At 54.9% G+C, this 25,555-nt stretch overlaps 2 protein-coding genes across 9 annotated transcripts; one reads left to right on the top strand and one right to left on the bottom strand.

The window, feature by feature from the left end:
* Positions 1-502: 502 nt before the first annotated feature.
* Positions 503-8,120, top strand: AMIGO1 (adhesion molecule with Ig like domain 1). Of its 3 annotated transcripts, XM_079925100.1 has the most exons (3): positions 503-781; positions 1,262-2,846; positions 4,001-8,120. In XM_079925100.1, the coding sequence occupies exon 2, from the start codon at positions 1,327-1,329 to the stop codon at positions 2,806-2,808; it is 1,482 nt and encodes a 493-aa protein (XP_079781226.1). In that variant the 5' UTR covers positions 503-781; positions 1,262-1,326; the 3' UTR covers positions 2,809-2,846; positions 4,001-8,120. The 3 variants fall into 3 exon arrangements, with proteins under 3 accessions (XP_079781226.1, XP_079781224.1, XP_079781225.1); XM_079925098.1 differs by having other exon boundaries at positions 1,262-8,120; XM_079925099.1 differs by having other exon boundaries at positions 1,227-8,120.
* A 1,654-nt stretch (positions 8,121-9,774) lies between these two features.
* Positions 9,775-25,534, bottom strand: LOC307190719 (ataxin-7-like protein 2; the record flags this gene model as incomplete). Of its 6 annotated transcripts, none has more annotated exons than XM_079930079.1 (13): positions 9,775-14,043; positions 14,614-14,651; positions 15,185-15,293; positions 17,902-18,697; positions 19,179-19,300; positions 19,441-19,639; positions 20,447-20,700; positions 21,038-21,120; positions 21,742-22,028; positions 22,327-22,537; positions 22,953-23,057; positions 23,442-23,507; positions 25,408-25,534. In XM_079930079.1, the coding sequence occupies 13 exons, from the start codon at positions 25,532-25,534 to the stop codon at positions 13,540-13,542; spliced, it is 2,901 nt and encodes a 966-aa protein (XP_079786205.1). In that variant the 3' UTR covers positions 9,775-13,539. The 6 variants fall into 6 exon arrangements, with proteins under 6 accessions (XP_079786205.1, XP_079786209.1, XP_079786208.1 ...); XM_079930081.1 differs by lacking the exon at positions 9,775-14,043 and adding an exon at positions 14,180-14,381; XM_079930082.1 differs by lacking the exon at positions 14,614-14,651 and having other exon boundaries at positions 13,892-14,043.
* Positions 25,535-25,555: the final 21 nt, after the last annotated feature.

Below are 25,555 nucleotides of genomic sequence, written 5' to 3'. Positions count from 1 at the left end.
TTCTCCAAATCTTTCCCCCAAATGTTGGAACTTCACAGACCTAGAGAGAGGGGAGGGAGGAACCTCAGAACGTGACTAATGAATTTCCCGCCAACATTAAGAGCCGGGAACTGAACCAGATTTCTCTAATTTGTAAAATTAGAAGACATGTGACGCATCTTGGCCCAGAGCCAGTTGCAGCGAATTCACTTCAGTTAGACCTACTTTTCCTGAGAGAGGTTTTGGTAGGTAGAAGGATGGGGTGGTGAAGGGGCTGGAAGAAGGTGGAAGAAGTAATTGGGGAACTAAGGGGCCAGAGCCCTCCTCCCGACAGTTTTCCTCGCCAGGTCCCAACACTTTCTGAGAAGGAATGAGCGGCGCGCGACCGCCGGTCCGCCAGTCGGGCTCCGACACAAACACACGCACGTGCGCCCCGCCCCCGCCGCGCGCACGCGCCCCCAGGCTCGGCGGCGGTGACGGGCGCGCGCGCGGTGTTCGCTGCCCCCACGCCGCTCCCAGCGCTCGGATCGCGGCGCCTCCCGCTCCCGGCACCGCTGCACGCCGGCCCAGCGGACCCGGAGACGGTGGCCGTGGTCTGGGGGTTCCGACGGCGCAGCGGTCGAGGCTGCGGCGCGGGGGGAGCGGAGCGGAGCCCGGCAAGTCCCCGGGAGGCGATGTTGCCGGGCGCGGGCCCCCGCGAAAGGCGGGCGCCGCGGCAGGCCGGCCGGTGAGGCGCCGCCAGGGGAGGCCGCGACGGAGCTCCCGGACCCGCCATGGGCTGAGACACGTCCTCGCCGAGCAGGTGCAGTGAGCAGAGGTCCCGCGGGGGGAGCCCGCCCCGACAGGCCCCGGGGCCCCTCAGCCCGGTTAGGGCTCGCCCTACCCAGCCTGTGCCCCGTCGACCTTGCTTCAGCTCCTCCCCAAAGGCCCTACTGACCCTGCCTCCAGACCCGGGCCCTGCAATCCCTGTAACCCCAACAGTCCCTGACGCCCCGGCGATCCCCATCCTCCGCTCCTGTGACCCTAGCGCAGCAGGCCCTTGTGCCCACCTCCTCCTCGGTCCCAGTATTTTGAGCTCACCGCCTGCACAGTGCTTGGGAACTACCCAGCATCTCTTCCTTTCTCTTCTAGCCCAACGGGGATGGGGCCGCGGGGTGGGGGGGTGGGGGAGAAGAGGGGAAGGCAGGAAAGTCGGTCCTTCCTGCCAGAGGCCCCAGTGACCACAAACCCATCCTCTTTCTCTTAAGCCTATGGTGAAAGTGACCCTTCCTTACCCCACCAGAACATGCCCGGGTGACTTCCTCCCAGATCTTCCTTGTGGCCTTCCTCGCCCTCCCCAGTGACACTATGCAACCCCAGTGTGACCTGCGAGGCCTCTGGCTCCTGCTGCTGTCCTTGTTCCTGCTCCTCTTTGAGGAGGCCAGAGCTGGCCGTCCCTTGGTTAGCTGTCCAGCCGCCTGCCTGTGTGCCAGCAACATCCTCAGCTGCTCCAAGCAGCAGCTGCCCAACGTGCCCCACTCCTTGCCCAGCTACACGGCGCTCCTGGACCTCAGCCACAACAACCTGAGCCGCCTGCGGGCTGAGTGGACCCCCACGCGCCTGACCCACCTGCACTCCCTGCTGCTGAGCCACAACCAGCTGAACTTCATCTCCTCTGAGGCCTTTTCCCCAGTACCCAACCTGCGCTACCTGGACCTCTCCTCCAACCAGCTGCGTACCCTGGACGAGTTCCTGTTCAGTGAATTGCAGGCGCTGGAGGTGCTGCTGCTCTACAATAACCACATTATGGCAGTTGACCGCTGCGCCTTCGACGACGTGGTCCAGCTGCAGAAACTCTACTTGAGCCAGAACCAGATCTCCCGCTTCCCTCTGGAACTGGTCAAGGAAGGAGCCAAGCTACCCAAACTAACGCTCCTGGACCTCTCCTCCAACAAGCTAAAGAACTTACCATTGCCCGACCTGCAGAAGCTGCCCGCCTGGATCAAGAATGGGCTGTACCTGCACAACAACCCGCTACACTGCGACTGTGAGCTCTACCAGCTCTTTTCCCACTGGCAGTACCGGCAGCTGAGCTCCGTGATGGACTTTCAGGAGGACCTGTACTGCATGAGCTCCAAGAAGCTGCACAATGTCTTCAGTCTGAGTTTCCTCAATTGCAGCGAGTACAAGGAACGTGCCTGGGAGGCCCACCTGGGTGACACCTTGACCATCAAGTGTGACACCAAGCAGCAGGGGATGACCAAGGTGTGGGTGACACCAAGCAATGAACGGGTGCTAGATGAGGTGGCCAACAGCACAGTGACGGTGTCCAAGGACGGCAGTCTTCATTTCCGGCGGGTGCAGGTCGAGGATGGGGGCGTGTATACCTGCTATGCCGTGGGGGAGGCTTTCAATGAGACACTGTCTGTGGAGTTGAAAGTATACAATTTCACCTTGCACGGACACCATGACACCCTCAACACAGCCTATACCACCCTCGTGGGCTGTATCCTCAGTGTGGTCCTGGTCCTCATATACCTGTACCTCACCCCTTGCCGCTGCTGGTGCCGGGGTGTCGAGAAGCCTTCCAGCCATCAAGGAGACAGCCTCAGCTCTTCCATGCTTAGTACCACACCCAACCACGATCCTATGGCTGGTGGGGACAAGGATGATGGTTTTGACCAGCGGGTGGCCTTCCTGGAACCTGCTGGAACCGGGCAGGGTCAGAACGGCAAGCTCAAGCCAGGCAACACCCTGCCGGTGCCTGAGGCGACAGGCAAGGGCCAGCGGAGGATGTCAGATCCAGAATCAGTCAGCTCGGTCTTCTCTGATACGCCCATTGTGGTGTGAGCAGGATGGGTTGGTGGGGAGATTCTGCCCCAGGAGAGGTAATGCACCCCTGAAGGATATGAGGGGATGGAAGAGAGGGCTAGCTGCCCAAGGGAGTGGGCTCCCCCCGAACTCAAGGGAATTGGTCACGGTTACAGCAACAGGCAAGACCCCAAGCAGGGTGTGGCTGCCATGATTTTCAAATATGGATATGCTAATTCTCAGGCAAATGCTACACCCCTATCCAGAGCCCTGACAGTTCTCAATGTGGTGGAAGAAGAGGAGTGTATCTGAGCTGGTGGGAATGAGGAAGGGGTGGGAGGAAGAGCGGATTCCTTAAACTTTTTTGAGGTCATCCATAGCTCCTTAAGAGAAAATTATTTGGAAAAAAAAAATCATTTTTTCCTATCTCTGCCCACCCACACCTGCGATGTTGTGTGTGCTGGCGGGAGCTTCCACAGCAGCCATGTTGGGGGAAAGCTATATTATCTTTGACCAGGAAGTCACACTTCACAGCTGGGGAAATTGGAAACCTTTGGAAAAATGAGTCAGGAAAAGGCTGAGACCTTAATCAGTAACACTCCCCAAAGCCGTTGTAAGACTTCCCACTAATGCCTTCCTCTTTCTGGGTGAGCCCTGGGTGGATGGTTCTTTGCAGGAGCCTGGCCTGTTGCCTGTCAGATACGGCAACAATGTGAGATGTGGTATCTGTGCCTTGTCCTGGGACCAGTGGTACAGAGGAGTACAACATGAACCGAGGGGTCCCTGTCACAGCATAGGTGCCAGCACAGAACTTGGAGGTGGGGGATAAACTCCAGACTGGCTAATTCCCTGGTTGGTGAAACCCTTGGTTAGCATTTGATTCCCAGCACCTGTGTGTAGCACCAGGGTGGAGGGTGCTGAAAGCAGAGCTTCTGTGGATGCCTGCCACAGACGTGGGATGGGGGCCTCTTTGCACTAGGAGGAGGAGGGTAAATCAGCCTCTATTATGTAGCATCCAGCTGGACCTACCTGATTTTTTGTGTATGCCATCTCTTCATTCAGTCTCCTGGTCAAGTTCAGGTGGGATTCTGAGTGTTCCCTAATATGCTGCTCTGCAAAGGAAGGAGTCCGGGAAAGTCTGGCCCCAGCTGGGTTAGATTGGGCTCGGGGATGGAGGGGGCCGGGTATGTATCTCTTCTGTGTTGACAAAGCCGCTTTGCTCCTCTCTTAGAGATCTCAGCCCTGCTGCAAGGCCAAAGCATGGGATCTCATCATCCGAGGAGATGGAATTGAGTGGTCTCTGCCACAGAAGAATGGCAATTTGGAGTGTGGCTAAGTCTTGCCCTCTCCACGAGGTTCCAGGCAGTCTTGTAACAGACAGTCAGTGGCACTAAACTTTGAAAAGGAGACCCTGTCAGCCAGAGGTCTGTGCAGTTGTGGTTGTCAGGCCCAAGGAACTTAAGAACAGGCCCAACGTTCCATTCCAACCCAGTTGCAGGATACTTTGGGTATAGAGACGACAACTCCCTTTGACTCTACTGCAGGCCCTGGGAGTTGGTTGCTCTGAGCTTTGGCAAGGGGACGAGCAGGGCCAAGGTGAAAACGTTCTCTGACGTTGGTCTTTTCAGTCTCTCCCCTCTCTCCCACCAAGTCTCCTTCCATCGGAAGTTCTCCAGATCTTCTAGTTTTCTGATCTCTCTTTAGGTTCCAAGAAGTGTTATTTACCTGCGGGTGAAAGCTGCTTGCTAGGAGGGCCTAACTCCCGCTGCCTATTAAGATTCGGGGAGGGGACTGGAACTCAACATCTGCTTCTTGTCTGTTCCTGGGATGTCAAGACTGCTGTCCATCCTTTATTAGTAACCTAGTTTTGTCAAGAGAGGTGCAGCATTTCCCTCAAGTACTTGCATGCTCATAGGGATGCATGCTCATAGGTCTGCATGCACCCCAGCACCTTGACTTCCATCAAGACAGTGAGTCTTCAGTCCCCACTAACGTCCACTTCCAGAGTGGTTGCCACCCATGTGCACAACTTCATGCACACAACTTTCTTGCCCTGTAGGAGAGACAGTGACCATGCCAGGCTCCACAAATACAAACTTTTGTACTTTAGATTTCTGAACTGCCTGAAGCTTCACCCACATCTCCACGACACTGAATAACTTCTCAGCAAAGGCTGGAGTTAGGAGAACTACAGGTGGAAGATCTTGAGAGAAGGGGTGATGAGGAGCTAGCTGGCTCTTCAGACCCCTCAGAAACCTTCCTTGGATTAAAGATGATATATGTGAGAAATAAATGTAGAACTAGGTCAGTGACAGACCCAGAACACTGGCAGGGGACCAGGGAGCTGTAAGTTGCTCTTCCTGTGTTAACTGCCCTGGTAAGACAGGGGCAGGAGGAAAAAGTTGTCTGGTTATATTTCAGAGACTTCTGAAGATTCTGATACTGAAGCTATAGGAACCAGGACTCCCTCCTCAGACTTACCAGGGAATCGGGGAAAAATCTCACCTCCATACTGCAGCTTCCCCTCTAGGCACCATCTGGGGCTCTGAAAATCTTTAAAGTGAATGTCAAATGAAGTGGGTCTTCTGGGGCCTTCTAGCTGAGTTCCTGAGGACTAGGAGGGCCATTTGCTTCATAAATCCTACCCAGTTTAGGGCATAATATCACTAAAAGGCCCTGAGGATCTAAGTCTCCCCACTGTATCCACTAGGTTGGCCAGTACCTACCGGTTTGAGAGACTGGTAGACGTGCCTGGCTGCCCCACCAAGAGACTGAAGTGATGAGCCTCCTCCCATGGTTTCAGTTGATAGAACCCAAAGGTAGCTTTCTACCTGGGGGATCGGGTACTCAGCATATGTAAGCTCAGTAGAACCCCGTGTAGGAAACTGCTAGCTCTGGTTATAAAGGTCGAGCCATCACCCCAACTCCCATAAACCAGACGTGTCTCCCAGGAAGCAGGTGTCCCTGGAGACAGAACGACAGGGCTGTACAATCTGTCTGTGTGATTATTTGTGATTTTTTTTCTTTGCCTGTATTTATGAGGCTCCTAGGAAGGAGCCAGGAGCAGGTATACCCCAGCTGGGGAGAGTAAAGCCAACTGATTCCAGTTTTCCGTGTGTCCTTACCTTTGTACTTCCTCGTAGCCCTGCTGGCGGAGCAAGCAGGCCTCCCCATGTCCAGGATCCTAGTCTTCCCACTTATGTACTCTCAGGCTGGCAAATCTTGGAGCCTCTGGGCTCTGAAAACTAGACAATGATCATTAAACCTGGCTTGAGTCTCTGTTCTGGCATAGTCTGTGACTGGTTTATTTATCTTTTCAGCCTGTGGCTGGGGTTCACTGGACCTCAGAAGGGTGTGGCCTGTCTAGGGGGAGAAGAGTTAAATGCTGTTATAAGGGCATGGGTTGAATCCACATCTAGGCATTAAGATGGACCAGGGGTCAGCCAACCTTTTCTGTAAACAGCCAGACAGGAAACGTGTTCAGCTTCGCAGCCCATATAGTCTCTGTTACAACTACTCAGCTGTACCGTTGTGGCAGGAAGGCAGCCACAGACAGCACACAAATGAATGACTGTGGCTCTGTTCCAGTAAAACTTTATTTATGGACATTAAAATGCGATTGCCATATCATTGTAACATGTATTTGAGGTTTTTTAACCATTTAAAAATGCACAAACTCTTACTAGCTCACAGACCATACAAAACCAGGCAGCAGGTTGGTTTTGGCCAGCAGACCATAGTTTGCCAACCTGGCAGATATTCTCAAAAGAAATGTCACTGACGCTTTAGCAAGAGAGAGTTTAGAAATTCCATGACTTGGGGCTAGAGCCTGTAAATAAAGAAGGCTTTCTGGATCCCTGGGGAGGAGGGTTGTCTCCCTGAAGAGTTCTCTTAAAAGTCTGGATCAAGCCTGCAAACTGTACCATGGAAAAATGCTTGGACTGGGTTAAAAGAAATGATGGGAGAGCAGCTCGGTTTCACAGTATTTTGATTATTACCAGTATATGTTCATGTCGTGAATGGTAACCATCTTAGTTTGGCTTAAAGTATATTAATTTAATAGGAAGGTTATTATTCATTGACAGTGTAATATGTCCTAGGCATTGCACAGAACACAGAAACGTGGTCCCCACTTTCTTGGTACAGAAGACAGCTTACCAGAAATTGGACTGGATTCTACTAAACTCTGAACATGCAGTTTCTTTGGCTACTCTCTTGGTAGGGGATTGTCATGGTGGATTCCACAAGGGAAGAGGAAATGGTATAAGGAAAAGAGAAACTAAAAGAATCAGAATTTGGGGAATTCCCTGGCGGTCCAGTGGTTAGGACTCCACACTTCCGCTACAGGGGGGCACGGGTTCAATCCCTGCTTGAGGAACTAAGATCCCACAAGTCATGCAGTGCAGTCAAAAAATAAAATAAGAATCAGAATTTGAATAATTACCTAATTTCTTACATGGATAAAATCTTGACCAAAGGACAGTCCTCCTCTGTCTGGAAAGCTGTCTTTTTCTCTTCATGAGGAACAAGTAAAGTGGTGAGGGATGGAGACACCTCACAGCCAGCCACATCAGACCAGTCAACCTTGGCAGTCAATGCAATGACAGATGTTGATGCCAGAGCACCCCTAGAGTCTACATTTATATAGTATTTTTTAATCTTTCCAAAGCAGTTTTTGCTATGGCTGAGTTTAGCCAAGAGGGTGAGCTGATAAAGAGAACAGATCTGGGGAAGACTACTGAGAGTTCTCCCCTGTATTTTGGCCTGTGCCAAGCCCTGTCTCTGTGCCTGAAACGTTTTGATACTCCTTTCTCCATCATCCCAAGGAATCCGTGGCTGCATCTCTTCAACCCTCCCCTTCTCCCCCCTTCCCCAACCCCCCAGGGAGTTCCATAGGTCCTGGCCAAGATGTGCAGTTTTGTCTGCCATGTTTTGCAGCTCTTCCCCAGCTCCTCTTAGGTGGCACTGCAGGAGAATGGATGAGGTTAGTAGGATGGTTACCTTTTAGAACAGAAAATGGGAGTTCAGTGGATTGCCCAGCCTAGTCTCTCTTCCATCTGATCTCTCAAACTCCTTCCCTTTCTGCAGATGTAGCTCTTGTACCCCTTATCTTGTCTCCCGGGCAACCGCTGGGGAAGCTTCACTTTTCCCACCCACACTGCAGAAAAGTCTCAGGCCCATGCAGTAGTATGGTTAGCTCTTCTGGTCTGGCTACAGTGAGCCTATGCTGGATGCTTCCTCTCCCCAGGCTTCAGAGAGGAGAGCTAAAGCAGCTGCCACGTCAAGCCCTTTCATCAGGCTTATATACTGTTGTGTGGAAAACATGAAGTGTTTTCCTGCCCTGAGGCCTTCCAGTCAGACATAGGCTTTGTTACCGTCCCACAATCACAGAGGGCATGGAGAGAACCAACCTTTAGGACATGAGGCCCTGCAGGAACTTCTAGGTGCCCTACAGCACTGACACACATAAGGTGAGAGTCACTGACCCCAAAGTCGGGGGGGGGGGGTGTATGCATGTGCACGCCCATACAAACATGCACACAGGTTGGGGAGCACTGTAGCTGGATAGAACTTTGTGCTGCTTTTCCTGCACCTCCCACTGCTCCTTCACTTGGCCGTAGTTTGCTTTAGGCGTGGACCTAAGCAGAAAGGCCGAGCCCAGTCTTGGGCATCCTTAGAAAGCACTGTGAGATAAGTGGGAATCTGCTTTAAAGAGAGGGGTGCTGGGGGCCTCTCATGTATACTCAATGAGACAAAGTTGAATCCTCTGGTACCAGAGACTAGCCTGAAGTAGCTGCTTAATCTGCTTTTAACAGAGGTTCAAAAAATCTGGGAAATTCTAATAGCAGGTAGATTAAAAACTGGAACTTATTCCCTGCACATCGGTAACTTAGTCAAGCCTTCTGGGTGGGTGGGTGGGTAGGGAGAAGGCGGTCTTACTGGAGGGAATGGAGGAAATCTGTCTGCTTTAAGCTTAGCCCAGTGCTGGAGACTGTCTACATCAAACCACCATCCAGAGCAGTTCTGGGCCACTATCCTCCTGCCTTTCAGCTGTGTCTTCTCTGTGCCTATGCTTTGCTGAGGCCATGACTGCAATGCCTGACTAGTGTTTCATTCCTGGATCCCAGGACAGAGAAAAATAAAATAAAATAAAACCCACCAAGATTAAAAAACAAATACTGAAGCCTCTGCGCTCCTGGGGTACCTGCCTCTCTGTGTCCACTCCAGGCAGACTGCTGGCTGTTCTCAGACCAATGGAATGGAAAGTATCCTTCTTCTAATTGAAACATAACTGCTTTCATGGCGTGTGTATGTGCGTGTGCATGTGCGTGTGTGTTTTAATTCCAATAAAGTCCTTTGAGGAGGAAGGGGCTGTGATCCTACTCCAAGAGCCTGAAACAAGGAAGGAGAAACAAACCCGTGAACAAGCCAGGGGTTGTGTCTCACAGCTCCCCACCTCCACGCTGTGCCTGGGTGAGGGCCTGAGGCAGCCTGTGGCTATGGGGGAAACCAGAGGGCTGGTGTGGCAGTGTTGTGTCCATTGCTGTGTCCAATCCCTTCCTGGATTGTCTGCTCCGCCTTTCCCTCAGAAGAGCAGAATTAGGTAGGAGAAATTTAGATAGACTTGTGACCAGGAGCTCCAGACTAAGACCAGCTCCAGGAACTTCAGGCTGGACCTGGGGGATAACTGACTCCCAGATTTGCAATCAGCCCTGTGCCTTGAAAGCACTAGCTGGCAGCACTCAGGGCAAGCTTCACTAGAGCCATAGCCTTGGTGGCATTCCTGACCTTCCATCTAGGAGGAAATGTCTGTGTTCTCCAGTGATGGCCAGCAACACAACCTCTCAGACTTGGGTCCTCTAAGCATCATTATCCATAACTGTTTATTGCCTCCCTAAAAGAAGCATAAAACCCAGAGCCAGGTTGAGTGAAAGAGAGATAAGGACAAGCACGTAATACCACCTGTTTACATCTGTTTAATGCTTTGAACTTCCCAATGCCTGTTAACATAGCATTCTGTCATCTAGCGCTCACAACATCCCTGTGAGATAGGTCAAGCAGTAAGTGATTTGCCTGTGGCCACACCAGTGTTAGGAGCTGGGTAAACCCAGACTGCAGGTTTCCTAGCTCCCGGGTCGATTCACTTTTCACTTCATGATACGTAGGCTCTTTATGCCAACCAGACGCAGGGGCAGCGGGAGCACTGAACCAGACGCCTCCCTGCTCCCTAAGCCTGCAGAGGGCCACCAGAAATGCTGAGGGAGTCAGGGGTGTCCCCTGGAGGCCAAGACAGGTCAACAGAAGGAAGGGCAGGGGTACTAGAGGTTCAAGGTCAACAGCCACCACTACCAGTGTCAGTGGAGCATGTACTACGTTCCCTACATCTTGACCTTTGTCAGGTGAAAAGGCCTTATTAGTTTACTCAGAGGATGCTCAGGGCCCGCTCCCAGAGGAAGGATGAGGCTTGGCTGGGAAGTGAGACTCCTGACCCCTCCTCCCTCTGCAGCCCAAGAAGAGGGGGAAGGTGAGGGCTGGCTGACTCAGCCTGCAAGTGCTTAGAGATCTGGAGCTGAAAAGCCCCAGCACTGTTCAGCTAATGATTATTGTTAACTCCGAACGGGTCTAGGCATAGCAGCCAGCTGGCTCAGGAAGAATGCCTGGATCTCCCACGGTGAGGTTTTAAAAACAAGACCCACTGGCAGCCATGCCCAGGGGCGGAAGGGTGGGGACGATGAGAAGGGAGGGACAGGCCAGTGTTGGAGTGGGGAGAGGTAGTCTGCGCTGTGAGAGGGTGCGGACAGAGGAGGCACAGGCTGGCAAGAGATAGCAGCCTACCTTTGATGCAGCTGAAAAGCCAAGAAGGTGAGGCTGGGAGACTTCCCCAGACAGAGCTCCTGCCATTCAACACCACCCCCCAGCCAGGGGCAGGGCGGGGGGAAGTGTTGGGGTGGGAAAGCGGTGGCTATGGGAAAGATGGGGGCTTTGGGGTGGTATGTGAACCCAGAATGGTGATCCTATTACCATTTGGATTTAGATACAAAAAGCATCTATATTTCTAATGTCCTCAAGGCTGAGTTTGAATGTAATCATATTCGGAATCAGGACTTAGTGAGCTTGATATGCAAATTTGTGCAAATGACACAGAATTTAAAAAAACTTGAACACCCTGGCTTTTTTTTTTTAAAAGGCAAAACAGGCTGGCTACTAGCAGCTTTCCCTAGTTAGGGGACAAGGGCAAAAGGGCAGCCATTTGCTTCTCCCACAAGGCCTCTGCCTCACTCCTGAGGAGCCCAGATAACACCCCAGATGGGGAGATACAGGGAGGTGGGGGGATAGAGGGTGTAGGGAGGAGGAAACACACAAGCAAGAGGCATATGCAGCCGTCAGCCCCCGAGATCCCAGCTGGAGGAAGAGTGCTCTGGCACTGAGGTCTAATGGTTGCCCAGCTGCTGCCCCAGGATGTGAGGGCAGGTGGTGATGGAAGGAGAAAGGAGGGGAGCGGAGGGAAGTCCCCCTACAATCTGGCCAGCTGGGAAGAAGGGCTCCTCCTGGCGACCTCCTCCCTATACTGCAATCAGACTGGCTAAGCAGGAGACCACCTGTGCCCCCCTCTCTGCCCTGTGCCTCTGCCCCCCCAACCCCGAGGCCTACCGGTCAGAGAAGTGACAGCTGGGACCCCTTCCTCCTGCGGAATATAAATGACTTCCCCCTTCCTCCCAGGGCTGGGAATAGACATCAGCTGGCACTGCCCACGCAAACTGCCGGCTGTCAGCCAGCCTGCCCGCTCACCAGCCCCCGCACCACCTGGGAGGAGGCAACACCTCAGGCAGGCTCGGGCTTTATGGTGTTGCCTGCTTGGCTTCCAGAGCAAGCTGGTGAACCCCACCCAGCCTTCCTACCCTGCTATAGACAGAGTAAGACTCCCAGCACTGACTGTGGTGGGCAAGGGGAGATGGGCTCCCTGATCAAAGCGACCCTCAGTGAGAATCTCCTTCATGCAGCCCCAGCAACCATCTCTCCCAAGTTCAGAACACACTGAGGAGTTGGAGAGGGGAGAGAGGGCAATGAAAAAGACAGGAACAATCACCCTCTGCATAGCAGGGGTCCCCCTTGAGATGCTCAGGGTCTGGAGAGCTCCTAGGAGATGACACCTGACCCGGGAGGATCCTAGCGAGGTCCGCTCAGAGAACCCCTCTGCCCCTGCAGTTCTCACTCCTGTACTGTTGAATCATACCAACCTCCCTGCTTCTGAGCCACCCAGAAAGGAGGTCTTGAATCTTCTAAAGACCTGAGATATCCAAAATATTGCTATCTAGGAACATCTACCCCTGCTCCTGGGACCTAGAGCTCCAGGCCCTACACCCCAGGCCTCCCAGAGTTCCCACTGAGCTCTCTCTACCAGCCTTAACACCAATTTCCTGGCTCAGCCATTTTCAGTATTTGCCATGGTCTACGGAGGTCCCAGCTCCCCGACTGAGCCAGACGACAGTTAACCAATCTAGCAGCCAGCCCTTATCACCGAGGGCAGTCTGGGGAACTACTGATACTTTCAGTTTGGAACAAGGAGGGGTCTCTGCAGGGAAGAGAGCCCAGCCCTCATTTGCCAGCCGGCACCAAGTTCAGCCCCGTCCTGGGCCAAAGAGCTGGCAAGAGATGACACTTGAGGAAAGCTTAGCTGACGAGGGGAGAAGGGGAACCAGAGACACTTTGTTTTCTCTTAGATCAGAAGAGCCCTGCCCCATTTCCTTGACTCTTATTTTGTTCTAACAGCTTCGGAAGAGCTCCACGAAGCTATGTGCTCAGGCAAGGACCTGAGCCCTAAGAAGGACAAAACATGAGATGTTCAGGACTACTTAGCCACTGAGAATGGATGTCTCGCAGCCCTCAAGCCCAGATCCTGAAGTGAGCTGAAGGAAGTTCTTAGCTGGGCTAAGAAGCCCAGCCGAGGCTTAGTTAAGCCAATGCCCTTTTGCTCCTCCAAAAGTTTTAAAGTGACTTTAGTGCCTTTACTGTCTTGATGTTCTGGAGACCCTCACCTGGGCCCCTTCTCTCCACAGTGCCTGACCCCTTGTCCCCTGGTGCAGGGGCCAAATCGGCACAGATTCCTGAAAGGCCACGAGAGCAGACCTGTCCCTCCAGAGGGGTAAGGAGACAATGAATGTAAGAATTACACTCTGAGTCTGCTGAGTGGGCCAACCCACGGTTCAGACCTGGGAGGGTGTTCTGTGACATCAACTTGACAGACACTGAATGTTAAGAGAAATTGTTTAGAAACAATCACTCATTACACAGATGAGGAAACTGAGGTCCTGAGACATGAGACTCGCATAAGGTCCCACAATAGCGTGTACAAGGACCACACCCCATAAACAAGACCCATTGGCTCTCTCCACTACACTGCTTTCTCAAAGTGACCCAAAGAGCCATAGCTGTCATTCATAAGTTACAGGAATCCAACTTTTCACCAGGCATGCAAGCAAGAAATGACTGCCAGTACCATCACCACCACCACCCGACACTTCTGTCTCCCATCAAGAGTGGAGGCTTCAGGATCAAGCTCCCCATCACCTTTCACTTGCGCCCCGTACGTTTCCCCATTTGGGCCCACTGAGTCATCTGTCAGCAACAGCAGTTTGGGTTTCTGCAGCCCCTAGCCCAGCTAAGAAATACAAAAACCCTACCACTTCTGAAGTAGATCCCTGAAGGTCACCAAAGGAACCACTGAAGTCCAAGTCAAGTGTCCCATCTTGATTCACAGTTTGGAGGAATTCACATTTCCATTTTCTTCCTTGGCAAGTAGAAGCTGGAGATCTGGTGCATGATTACCAGGGCTGGATAGAGGGGCAGCGCCAGACACAGGTACCAGGCTGCACCTTTGATCTGGGCCTGGAACCACACAGAGTGCATACCCAGGAGCACTGTTACCGTAGCCATTAGGTAGATCACCAGTCCACATGTCAGATGGTAGAGCTTGAGGCGAGCCACCCTTGAGACCCTGGCTGCCCGGGGACAGAGGAGGCAGAGCCCACACAGTGCCTGGACGCTAGTGGCCAGCAATGTCAGAGCCCCTACCCAGCTGTGCCAGGACACCAGGTGGGGCAGCTCACTGCGGGTCCTGCTGGAGATGATAAAGCCCAGGCCCAGGGCTGCGCAGAGGATGGCTAGGGTCTGCCCCGCCCAATGGAGTCGGATCCGGGCCTTTCGGGAGCAGAAGAAGAACAGGGAGTGCTCAGGCGAGAAGAGTAGGATGGCCTCAGCCATGCAGAGGCAGAACTGTGAACACAGGAGAGGGCCAGTGAGCCTCAGACACAGCTTGGAGGCCTAAGAAAAAAGAGGTGCCCTCCTACATCCAAACAAGGAGGACAGAGGGTGGGGGCTAAAGAACTCCCACCAGGACCGCCTGCCACACAGGTCCGCATTTGTGGGCAGAACTGGGAATCCATGCTAGAGCGGAAGTCTCATCATTCAGGCTGACATCATGCCCCCACCTCCACCACAGACAATGACCCTCATTTCTTGACCAATGGGAACAGCAAATGTTAAACTTCCTCCTGAACTTTGGGAGTGGGGAGCAACTGGATTGCACCCCTTCCACTTCCTCCTTTCAGGCCCTAATGGAGAAAAAAATGGTATCTTCCATGTCCTCCCACCCCCTTAAACCACCTGACTACCTACAGCCCAGCCCTCCATGTTTCCTGATCTCACAGGTAGCAGGGAAAGATGGGGCCCTGGGCATTTCCCCCCACCTCTCTGAGCCTCAGAAAGGCTAAGCCTTCTGAAGGCTGGATGCTTCCTTAGGGGCATATCCAAACCAATCACCTGCAGAAAGAAGCCCAAACTCACCGCCAAGGCCATGAATACAGGGTGCCAGGAGAAAAGACCTAAGAATCAAAGAGAACAGACTGACGACTGGGCACCGTTGTTTCTACCCCTGTGGCTGGCTGGAGCCCAAAGAGTCTGGCTGGAGGGGAAAGGTCAGAGGAGTGTCTCCAACCCTAATGGGTAATCAGGAACTCCGGGCAAAGTGGAGCAGCCAAAGGGCCTTAGGGTGAGTAACCAAGAGGGCAAACATACCACTTTGGCCTGCGTTCCCCATTCAGCACCTCGCAGCTACCAGCCCAGTCCTAGAACAGACCTTGGCAGCCCTCCTTTACTTGTATCATCCACGAGGGCCTTTGCTTATGATGAACTAGTGAGTTCCATTCACTTCAGTCGCCTCCTCTCCTCCCATCACCCAAAGCCCCACCCTTCCAGGCCCCACCCCCAAGGCCACGCCCCACCGCGCCCTTACTACCCCTCCCTAGTCCGCCCATCCACAGCTAGGGTCCCCACTCCACGCCTCTTAGCGCTCCCAAGCGCTGCCCCTCCAGCATCTCGGCTCCGCCCCCTTCCCCGCCCCGCCTTGCACACTTACTCGTTCCTGGCCGGGACAGCACTGTCAGAAAGATGGTGAAGCCCAAAGCGACCAGGTGCGCCAAGATCCCACTGCCTCTCCGCAGCCACCGGGTCAGTCTCGGCTCCCTCTGTGGAGCGGGAACCAGACCTACCTCCAGGGACTGCATGGCGGTGCCCAGCCGCCCCACACTTCCAGCTGCCAGGGCACGTCTTCCGGGTTTGCGATCGCGGAGGCGGCCTCGGCTGCGGGAGAGGCTCCTCCCCGGGACGCCGCCGGCAATGCGGCGGTTCGTCCACAGCGCCCTCTGGGGGCTGGGGGAAAGCGCATCCGTCCTGGAGAGCCCCGAGGGCAGAAGGCGACTGGACAGCTCCGGGCCCACCGTGTGTCTTCTGCCCAACTCATGTGTATCTTTATGTCTACCCGGGCTGACGGGGCTTATGTCTCAAATAGCCTGTGGAAACTACATTTACGACAACTTATTTCACCCGAATCACAGATTTGGTATACTGAACCAAGAGTGTGAAACCAGTGTTTTGAACAGTTTTCCAGAAATACTGGATTTCCCTGGTTGCCCACTCTCTCCTGCCACCTCTTCTTCTGTCTTGTTAAGGGAATAAGATCCCTCCCTGCCTAAAAGCAAGGAGATGGAAAGGACAGGAGAAGGCTAAAAACTAGTGCCCTGTGCCTGGTGAATTCAGGTTTGAGGACCAAAGGAGGGACGTGCAACAGTCGTATCCCCTGTCTGCACAGTAGCTGTTGTCCCCAGTGAGACAAATGGAAAAACTAGGGCACTCCCAGCCCTTGCCGCCTCCACACCATCTGCTCAGCCCTGGGGAGCCAGGCGAACCTGAGGGGCTAGGGCCTCCCACACAGCTGCTGCCTCCCACACCAAGGGAAGTTCTGTAAGTGAGGATACCTTTTCCCTTCCTGCCTCCAAAAAAGGGTGTGGTTCAGCTTAAGGAGGCCTACCTGGGAGAGGCCGTACCCCTTCCTGAAGGGTAAACCCACAGGCCATGGAGAAAGACCAAAACCAGGCTGTCCCACAGAAATCAGGGACATCCTGAGTGCAATTACCAACTCAAGCTCCAGTGGTTGAGAAAATAAGGCTATTAGTAAGAGACAGAAAGGGCTGAAGAAACTGAGGCAGAAATTCAGAGACAGGACGGAGGAGCAGGATTGCTGGAAGACCAGAAAAGGACCACAGGCGGACATCCACAGACCTTCAAGGCCAAGATCCAAGAGTAGAGCCAGAGGTGTGGCTCCCCTCCCCCATCAAGTTTCCTTTCCCAGCGGGACTGTAGTCCCCTTGCTCGCTCCGAGCCACATGCCTCCTCATCCTAAGACTCCCCCAGTGATACAACCCCCAGCCATTTCCACAGACTAAAAGGACAAAAATATACGAGTGTAAGAGATTTTTTTTTGCAGGCAAGTGACGGGAGCTGGAGTCTGACTGCCTATCATCTCAGCCTCCTGGGGAGCAGCTGGGGACAGTAAGGACACTCATTTTGTTACATTTCTTTCCTTCCTTTTCTACGTTTCTGTTTTTATATTTTCTTAGCAGCAACAGAACAGGGAGACAGTCTTGAGGTATTTTAAAGAGTTTTTTTTCTTAAAAAAAATAATATAAAGTTATAAAAAGCGGCAGCAGCCTGGGGCCCGGATCTGGAGGGGAGGAGGTGCTGGCGGCTCCATCGCAGTGGGCAGGCACTTTCTTGTTAATGGGCTTTTGACTGTAGGAAGACAAGAGGCAAGAGACAGGGTCGGGCTGGGGGTCTAACTGTCCTCCTATCCAGCAAACTATGTGGGCCAGAAAAGCTAAGGCTTGATTTCCTCCTGCTGGTCTTGTGAGTAAAGCTGGGCAAGGGGGAGGATGAATGCCAGCCCAGCAGAGGCAGCCTGGAGATCACCCATGCACACGTGTGACAAAAACACACTCAGGCCCCATGCAGCTGTCAAACTTACTACTCTCGTATGGGCACCAAAGGTGTTGGTATGCATCTGGCCAGTGCCTAAACCAGGAGGGCATCTCCCCTTCCCACCTCCAATGCGTTCCTCCTGGCTAAGGTCATATGGATAGCTCATAGCATGCTACTCCAGGGCTCCCATCAGAAGAGGCAAATAAACCCGGCTGCTGGCTTTACCAGAAACCCTGGAGAGCTTGCCTGCCACCTCAAAACCTGGCAATGGGTATATGTATAAGATGGGCAGACATGCATACGGGGACCTTGGGTTATGTCCCTGCCCTTTCATGCCCTGATGCCCAGAGGCAAAACCAAGGAACAAGACCAGCCCACCCAGCCTGTGCGCAGCGTGTTAGGCCACAGCTCAGGGACCCAAGCTCAACCCCACTGCCCAAACCTTTCTTATCAGAGCTCATGGAGTCCAGCTTTCTCTCCTTCGGGGAACAGAGGTAGCTCCAAGTCCTGGAGTGAGGGCCACAGCCAATTCAGAAAGTGGCCCTTTGATTAAAGCAAGCAGGGGAAGGGGGAGAGGCAGAGGCAACATCTCCTTAGCCCAAAGGAGAGGGCTGGGGATAGGGGAAGGCCCACCAAGCAAAAGCCGGGGTCACCTCTCCCTAGAGCAGATGGCCCAGGAACGCTCTCTCAACTTCCCCAGTCTTCCCTTCCCTGCAAGATGTTTACTTAAGCACCTCTTTTTGTCAGGTGCCTGTGCACTCCAACCTCATCCATCCTGACCCTTCCCTGCCCCTGCTCTTCAGGGAGCTGGGCTGGTACCTTCAGTGTAGAACACTTCTCCTCAAAGGCCAGGGCTGGACCCGGCTTCTTGCGGCGCACAGAGCAGGCCGCGTCGGCAGGGGCACCAGCCTGGCAGTGCTTGGCCTTCACTGGCCGGCAGTAAGTGGCCAGGTTTTTCCGCTTCTTGGCTACCTCCTCCTCAGAGAGGCAGTTGGTCGGCAGGGCCTTGGCCGGGTGTCCAGCCGCTCCCTGGTTGTCCAGCTGAGAAGCCTTGACTGGCGTGGGGGGCTGATGAGGGGAACCCCGACAGTCCAGGGGCCCTGCCCGCTTCACTCTTGGCTCCACCGTCCCATTAAGCCCCATGCCCAGGCCTGTTTTAGTCTTGGCCGAGAGGCCCCGGCAGCCAGAGGGTTTGCCTTTTCCAGTGGGCTCCAGGACGCAGGTCCGTTTGAAAGTGGTGGGCCCAGGGGATAACTTTCGCTTTCGAGAAGGAGCCTCCACCTCGAGCCCGTCCTTGCCTTTGGATGACTTGCTGGCCTTGGAAGGTGGGAGCTTGCTGAAGGACGGGGAAGGTGTGTTGGCAGGCAGTGGTGAGGTGATAGCCTGGCTCCCACCCATGCACTCCGCCTGGCTGCAGGCGGCTGCCACATTGGGGGAGCCTGCAGGGTAGCCAGGGCCAAGGCTGTCCTTGGTGGGGGGCGTGGAGGCTGGGCAGGCAGGTCTGGGGGGTGGGCCTGGAAGGCGGGGGCAGCTGCCCGTAGAGGATGGGCTCAGGGGAGCAGATGGCGGGGAGCTGACAAGGTGGGATGGAGGCTCAGCCGCCGGGGGGATCTTCCTGCAGCAAGAAGAGAGCCCCACTGTGATGCCAAGCAAGCAAGAGGGCCTCCCCACCAACACACAAGTCTTTCCACCCACGTAGAAATGGCCCACAGAGCCCTGGCAGTGCCGCCCTCTGCTGGGAAACGCTGGAACTCAGGGATAGGAAGAAGGCACAGGGAAAGGCAGGAATGAACTAATATACAGACCCTTTAAAAACCTCACTTTAAATCTCAGGCTGGACATCCCCTATCCCTACTTACCCAAAAGGTACTGGGAGTGATTGGTGAGAGTTAAGATTCACTCCCAGGCGACCCATTCAGGCCCTGCCTTAGCCCAGCTCCAGGCTGCCAAGTTTCCCCACCTCCTGTTCACCCTACCTGGGGTCTTCCTGGCAAACAGCCAAGCCACATCTACAGGTATGTGTGACGAATTAGGGGTTCTGAAGCCCGTGTATGCCTGGGGCCTGGGAAGGGAGGTTCTGGGGCTGAGAGACTCACTTCCACATGTGTGAGCTGAGGTGCCGTTCCAGCATAGAGCTCAGTGCCGAGCAGAACCGGTCCAGCCGGCGGCTAAACACGTAGCATCCTGGACTCACCAGCCGGCTCCCAAAGGTGCAGAACTGGAGGCAGAAGGAAGGCACATGGTTAAAGGGGCCTGAAATACAGGGAGGGCACCTTCATGTAGGATCTGACCTCCTCCCCACATTGTGGGCCAGGAGGACTGGCTCCCCACCCCCAGGTCCCTGCCCCAGGTCCTTACCGCCTGCGGCCGAGGGGGCCGGGTTGCATAATGGCAGTCAGTGGGTAGGTGGAGGTCATCAGATGTCCCCTCCTCCTCACTCTCCTCGCTGGAGGCCTGGGCACCACCCCGGGGCAGGGGGAAGGGGAACAGGCCTGGGTCCCCATCACCACCACAAGGGCCTTCATCATCCAACTCACTCTCAGAGGAGGCCCGGGACCTGGAAGGGCCAAAGGGGATGTGAGGGTGATGTGATGAGAGTGGGTCACGGTAGGTGTGTCCCTGAACCTGCCAAGCTCAAAAAGTCAGGGCAGACACCCTGCTGGGCGATCAGACAAAGAGGAAGGAGGACAGGAAGGGAGGGAACAACAGAGCTCACAGAGTAAGAGCCAGAAAGATCAGGGGCCACAGCTCCCAAGGGGTTTTCTCCCCAGCCCCTTCACTTCCCTGGCCCTGCCTCCTCAGGGGGGAAATCTGCTTCACATTCGCCTCCTCCAGAAAATCTGAGTATAACCGCACCCAGCTCTGGTCAGCCCAGTCAATTTTCTCAACCCCCTTCTTGCATCACATATTCCTGTGAGCCTATCTGAGCTGAGCCTATGTTTCGTGTCTGCCTCCATGTTACAGGCAGAGATGCATGTGTGTCTCCTTCCGCAAGGCAGGCTCTCCCCAGGTTCCAGCGCAGCCTCTGCACACGAAGGGGCCAGTGAATTAATACACAGTAGGACTGCCTCACCCAGGACCCTGACTCTTTCGGCTCCCCAATTACCACTTTTGGCCTGTTGGAAGCAGCTGGGAAAATGGTTTTTCCTCGGTGTTGGAACACTACAGAGTGCCTGGGGTACTGCGGTATGCCGGGTTAGGAACAGGGAGTCACCCACCTCCACACCACCGCCAGGGGCCCCTCCCCACACACTCAGGGTGGAGTGAGCAGCATCTTCCAGGGCACCCCCTGGGCCTGAAGGGGTTCCTGATGGCCTGGGGCCAAGTGTCCCCAGGTAAGATGGGCGGTGGATCCTGGACGTACCTGGGCAGTGCACAGTATGGGTAGGTCTGCTTGGCACGAGCAGAGAAGGTGCTGCTGGGAGCAGCCACTGCTGCCACAACCTGGACTGAGGAGGGGGGCTCCTGGGAGGGGCGCTCAAGAGCTGCCTCCTTGCGCCCTGGGCTCTTCTCCTTGGGAGACTCCCCTTTGCGGGAGTTGGCCTTCAGCTCTGCCACCAGCACGTCAAAGTCCTTGGCTCGGCCCTGGACTTCCCTGCGCTGGTGCACGGAGTGGATCTAGAACACAGCAGGGGGGAGGGTGGGGAGGAGCTGAGCAGAGGTAAGGGGCAGCGGTGTGCTCTGGCCTGGGCAAGTGAAGAGACTGGGCGTGTGAGTGTGGGTGTGTCTGTGTGTCCTTGTTTCACTTCCTGACAGGGCCAGAACCCTCCTCTGGAGAGGGGGATCTGGAAGCCACCCCCTGCCCGCTGTCCCCACCTTGGGCCCAGTATGGAGAGCCTCCCCTCCCCTTGCCTGGTCTGGGCTTAACCCCCATCCCTTCAGCTGGATCTTGGATGAGATCTCACTTGCTCTCCCTGCCCAGGGCCCGTGTCTGTGCAGAGGGACTGGGGGTTACCTTGCAGGTCAGCAGGCGGGTACAGATCTTTTTGGTCTCTGGATTTATTACCCCACACTGCCTGTTGAGGTCGCACTCCTTCCCTGTGGGGAAAGCGGTTCCCATGAACCCCAAGGCCATTTCTGGGAGGGTCTGGCGTCTTCAGGCCAAAGGCCTGGGAAGAGCTGGGCCTAAGGCTGGAGAGCCTCTGGGCCTCAAGTCTGGGGCTGCAGCCTTCCAGAGATACTCCTCTGGGCAACAGCAGCTCTCTGCTGGGTGTAAGAACCATCCCGTCCCCATGCCAGCCCCGGCACTCCTTTGGGGGCCCCAAGTCTCAAACAGGGCAACATGTACCAGGAAACAAAAGCAGCTACAGGCATCTGGGATGCCAGGGAAACCAGCTATGGGAGGCTTCTGGTGCCCTGGATCTAGACGAGAAAAGAGATAAAGTTCAACAGCCCAAGGTGAGGAAAAATACCTTCACCTTCTTGGGCACAGGCTCCCATGGCCTTAATCAGGAGACCTGGGCTGAAGAGAATCTTCCAAGAGAGCAAGCAGGTCAAGTGAGTGTCCACGTCAAGGGATGACCAGGGGCTCCTGTACCCTGGCACGCTGTGATGGCCAAGCCCACCCTTTCCTGACCCCCTCTCCATCAGGCCCAAGGACAAAGCAGTCCAAAGGAGTCCCCACTCTACCTTCCTGACCCTAAGACCACGACTACTCACGAGCCATCTTCCGGTGGGTTTTAGGGGGCAGCCTGGCCCCACCAGGCTCCTTTTCAGACGGGCTGCCTTCAGCCCGGTGACTGGAGCCCTCGCTGGGGGTTATCTCGATGCTCCCTCTGCCAGGAAGTTCTTTAGAAGGGGATGCCATGGGGTTTTTTCCAGGGGAGTCCTTGGTGAGGCCAGCCGGCTGGCTGAGGAAAGCAGAGGGCGGAGCCACCCTGATTCCGTGTCCATCAGGCTTCGGGAGACTGGACATCTTTTCCAGATTCACCACAGGCACGAAAAGGCTACACATGGAGAGAGGGTGCAGGCTGGGAGGTAGGGAGGCTGGGCCTGGGCCCCAGACTCTAGCCCAGAGCCATCTCCTTTCCCAGCCCTGGAACTTGGGTGGGCTCCTGCAGGGGTGCAGAACATGGGAAAAGGGGACCCCATATTCCCTGGAGCGAGTAGAAGGGAGCTGCAGAGAGAGATGGCCGCCTCCTGCAGTGAGCAGTGCCCATCGCCCCACAGCTGCCTCCATGTGTGCCAACCCCTCCCTGGGCTAGGGTCAGGGCTTGTCTCAGGGAGCCTCCAGCCTTTCCTTACCAGAGGTTGTCCTTCTGGGTCTTCTCTGGAGGCTGGTGGCCACGGCTCCGGGACCCCTGGCCCTTCTCCCTGGAGGAGGTTTTGCTGGAACCTGGGGCCCTACAAGCTGGGCCCTGACCGTTCACTACATGGCATTTCTGAGAGCTGGCAGGGGCTGGAGGTGGGGGTGGGGCCCGGGCGTAAAGCTTGCTGAGCGGCCCATGTCTTCTTTCTGTCACCAGGAGGTGGAGAAAGCAATCGAGGTGAGTGGCATCAACTGTCTCCTTCCCCAACCTCCTAACCCTGCTCACAGACTCATGATAGAGAACCTGGGGTTTCCAAAGCTTAGATTTTAAATTTGCCTCCTTCCCATTTGAATTTGAGCCTTCAAGACTCAAAATTCTAGAAATCAGCTTCCTGAACCTCTTAGCTCTTCCCAGACACTAGAACTTTACTCCACCAGATGCTAAAAGGTTGCTTAAACAATAACCCCAACCAACCACAATCTGTGAAGCTCCCCGCCTCCACCTTCTTATTCCCAAAGCCTCCCTCCATTACTCACATGACCTCCCAATTGGCCCTGTCCTCAGAGTTCCATGTTCCACCTTCCCCTGTCCCCTCTATCTCCTCCCGAGGGCTCCCCTCACCGCAGTGCTTCTGGAAAGCTTGAGGCTTCACCACTTGGCTGCAATGGTTACATACAACCAAATAGAAGTCGTCATGGGCAGGGCAGTGCCCGAAGATGGACATGTCTGCAATGACAGAAGCCCTTATCACTGGAGCTGAGGACACCAGATTTTCCCTGTAAGATCAGAGAACACTCCCACCCACCACTCAGATGATACTTCCCCTCCCAGCTGATATGACAAGCTTTATATTGGATGCTTCCAGCTTCCAGAGTTCAATCTAACCAGTCCCTAAGAATGTGGGCTTTCAGGTGAGTGGGCACCAAACACCAATGATTAGGATCTCCCTCAATAAGTCACAGGAGCCAGGGGAACAGGCTGACTCAGACCTAACAAAGTGAGAATCCCCAGACCTGCTGCTTCAGGCAGCCACCTCCTGGGTTGTGGTGGAGGAAGGGAAGGTGGTCCTGTCTGCCCTGGGCCCCAGCCCCAGCATGTGTCAACTCGCACCTTCTTTAATGAGGGTCATGGCATCCAACTTCTTCAGGTTTTTGTTACTCTCCTCCAACTCAGCCCCTGGAGGAGAAACACAGCTCAGAAGGACCACTCCCATCCCAGAAGCCCCATCTCCCGTCCGACCAGGTCCCGGGGCCAAGCAGGAGGAAGCTCTCACTACTCGACAAGCACCTGGTGCTCAGGACCACTTGGAGAACCTTTCAGTGGATCTTTCTCAAGTGCCCATTCTTCCTTCACCTGCTACCTCTGGAATGAGCTGGCCCCATGAGGAGGGATCCAGCCACCTTTCTTATGGATCCTTTATTCCAAGGTACAGTTCAGGATTCCACTGCTGACTAGTTGGGTGACTATGGGTAATTATCTCTTTTCTGGGCCTGCTTCCCCATTTAAACGGGAAACAGTCCTTAACATATTTTACTACAGATCCCTGAGTCCCTTCTTGAGATTTCTCAGACAGGTCCTTTCTGCTTTTCTGTGGCATCCCAAACAGATAATCTCCTAGGTCCCCATCCCCAATTTTGTTCCACCTGTGTTGCCATGGCATTGTCAAAGTTACACCTAGCTTCTCAGGTCCTGCACTGATAGGATGGCCACAGAGGAGAGAAACTGCTGTCTTAGGGCCCTTCAGCATCTTCAAAGTCCCCTTGATCAGCTATGCAAGCCCTTTTCCTCTTAAGAGGGGGTTTGGGCAAGGGTTGCCCTTGTACCTCAGTTTCTGGGTTGATGACAAAAACGTTTTAGCTGTGCAAAGTAGCTCTTTCCCCATCCCCCTATCTTACTCCTCTCCCCTCCCTCCTCTACGCCCCCTCCCTGTCCCTTGGAAAAAAAATCAATTCTGAGTCACCAAACCCGTCTGATTCCATTTCCGGTTCTCAATGCACCCAGACCCTGACAATGGCCCCATCCTTGCCCACCCAGCATGGGGCAGTTCTGGGGTGGCCTGAGGCTCCCACTTAGGTCTGCTTCTGACACCTACTAACAGACGTGCACCTTTCTAGAATGAGAAGAATACTGACAGTCTTATATAATCTCCAGATATGAGGGGTGGTGGGTTAGGCATGCAAGAAACAAGGGGCAGCTCCCACTCTTAAGTCCATTAAAATGCAGTGATGGACAGAACTGAGCTGGGAGTTGGACGTCTCAGAGGAGAACAAGTGTCATCAGAGACCGCTCCATGTGGTCTCCTCCTCCACCTCTTCTCACTTGCAAACTTCTTCAGGGGTGTGATGCCTGCTGTCACCCCAAAGGCCACGAGGCCAGATGCCCCCTGGGGCCCAGGAGACAAAGATCAGGAGAAGGGGCTGTCAGCCCGCTCACCAAAAGCACTCAGGGGCCTAGAGAAGGTGGGGTCAAGGGAGAGAGCCCGGGAGGCAGGGCAAGAGGCCCGGGAAAGGACGGAGGGTTGGAGGCATGTATGGATGGACGGAGGAGGAAGGAAGGGAGGATGGATGGATGGATGGACCGACGAACTAATGCGGAGGAGGCGGGGGTCTAGTGGCACTGCAGCCGACAGGCAAACACCGAAAAGGAGCAAAAGGTGTAGGGCAGAAGGCGAAGGAACAAGGGGGGTTGGGAGGGGGGCACAGAAGTGGGGTGCGTGGGAAACACGTGGAGAGGACTGTTGCGGATGGGGAAAGCTTGAGGCAGGTGCAGAAGGGGCGGAAGCTGGAGGACAGCAGGCGAGAAGAAACATAAAAGCAAGCAGATGTGGGGGCAGGTACTGGGCAACGGCAGAGGCAGAGGTGGGCAGGGTGGGCTGCTGGAGAAGAGCCGGCGCTAGGACCCGGAGGCGCGAAGGTGGAGGAGCGGGCGGGCACTAGGACCCGGCGGGTCCTTTGTTTGGGGGGCCGGGGAGCCGGACGGCGGCTCCCGTCGGCAGCTCCCCTCTGTTGGCGGGGGCCCGGAGGGGGGGAGGGGAGACAGTGATGGGGTCTTCAGACTCTAGGGGTGCTTCACTCACCGTCGGCCGCGGGCAGCTCGGCCCGCTCCACCCACGAGCTCCAGCTCTGTCCCGCGAAGTCATCGAGACTCGGCACCCGCCGCTCCAGAGCGGCCATTGCTGCCGCCGCGCGTTCACGCACCGCCATCACCGCCGCGGACGCGCGCCC

The sequence above is a fragment of the Stenella coeruleoalba genome (assembly GCF_951394435.1).
Source record: "Stenella coeruleoalba genome assembly, chromosome: 1".
Lineage (NCBI taxonomy): Eukaryota > Metazoa > Chordata > Mammalia > Artiodactyla > Delphinidae > Stenella > Stenella coeruleoalba.
The sequence above is the reverse complement of the archived record's forward strand: the minus strand, read 5'-3'. Positions and strand labels throughout refer to the sequence as shown.

Excerpts from the sequence above, each read along its gene's own strand:
- AMIGO1 (XM_079925100.1), top strand. The coding sequence starts at position 1,327 with ATGCAACCCCAGTGTGACCTGCGAGGCCTCTGGCTCCTGCTGCTGTCC.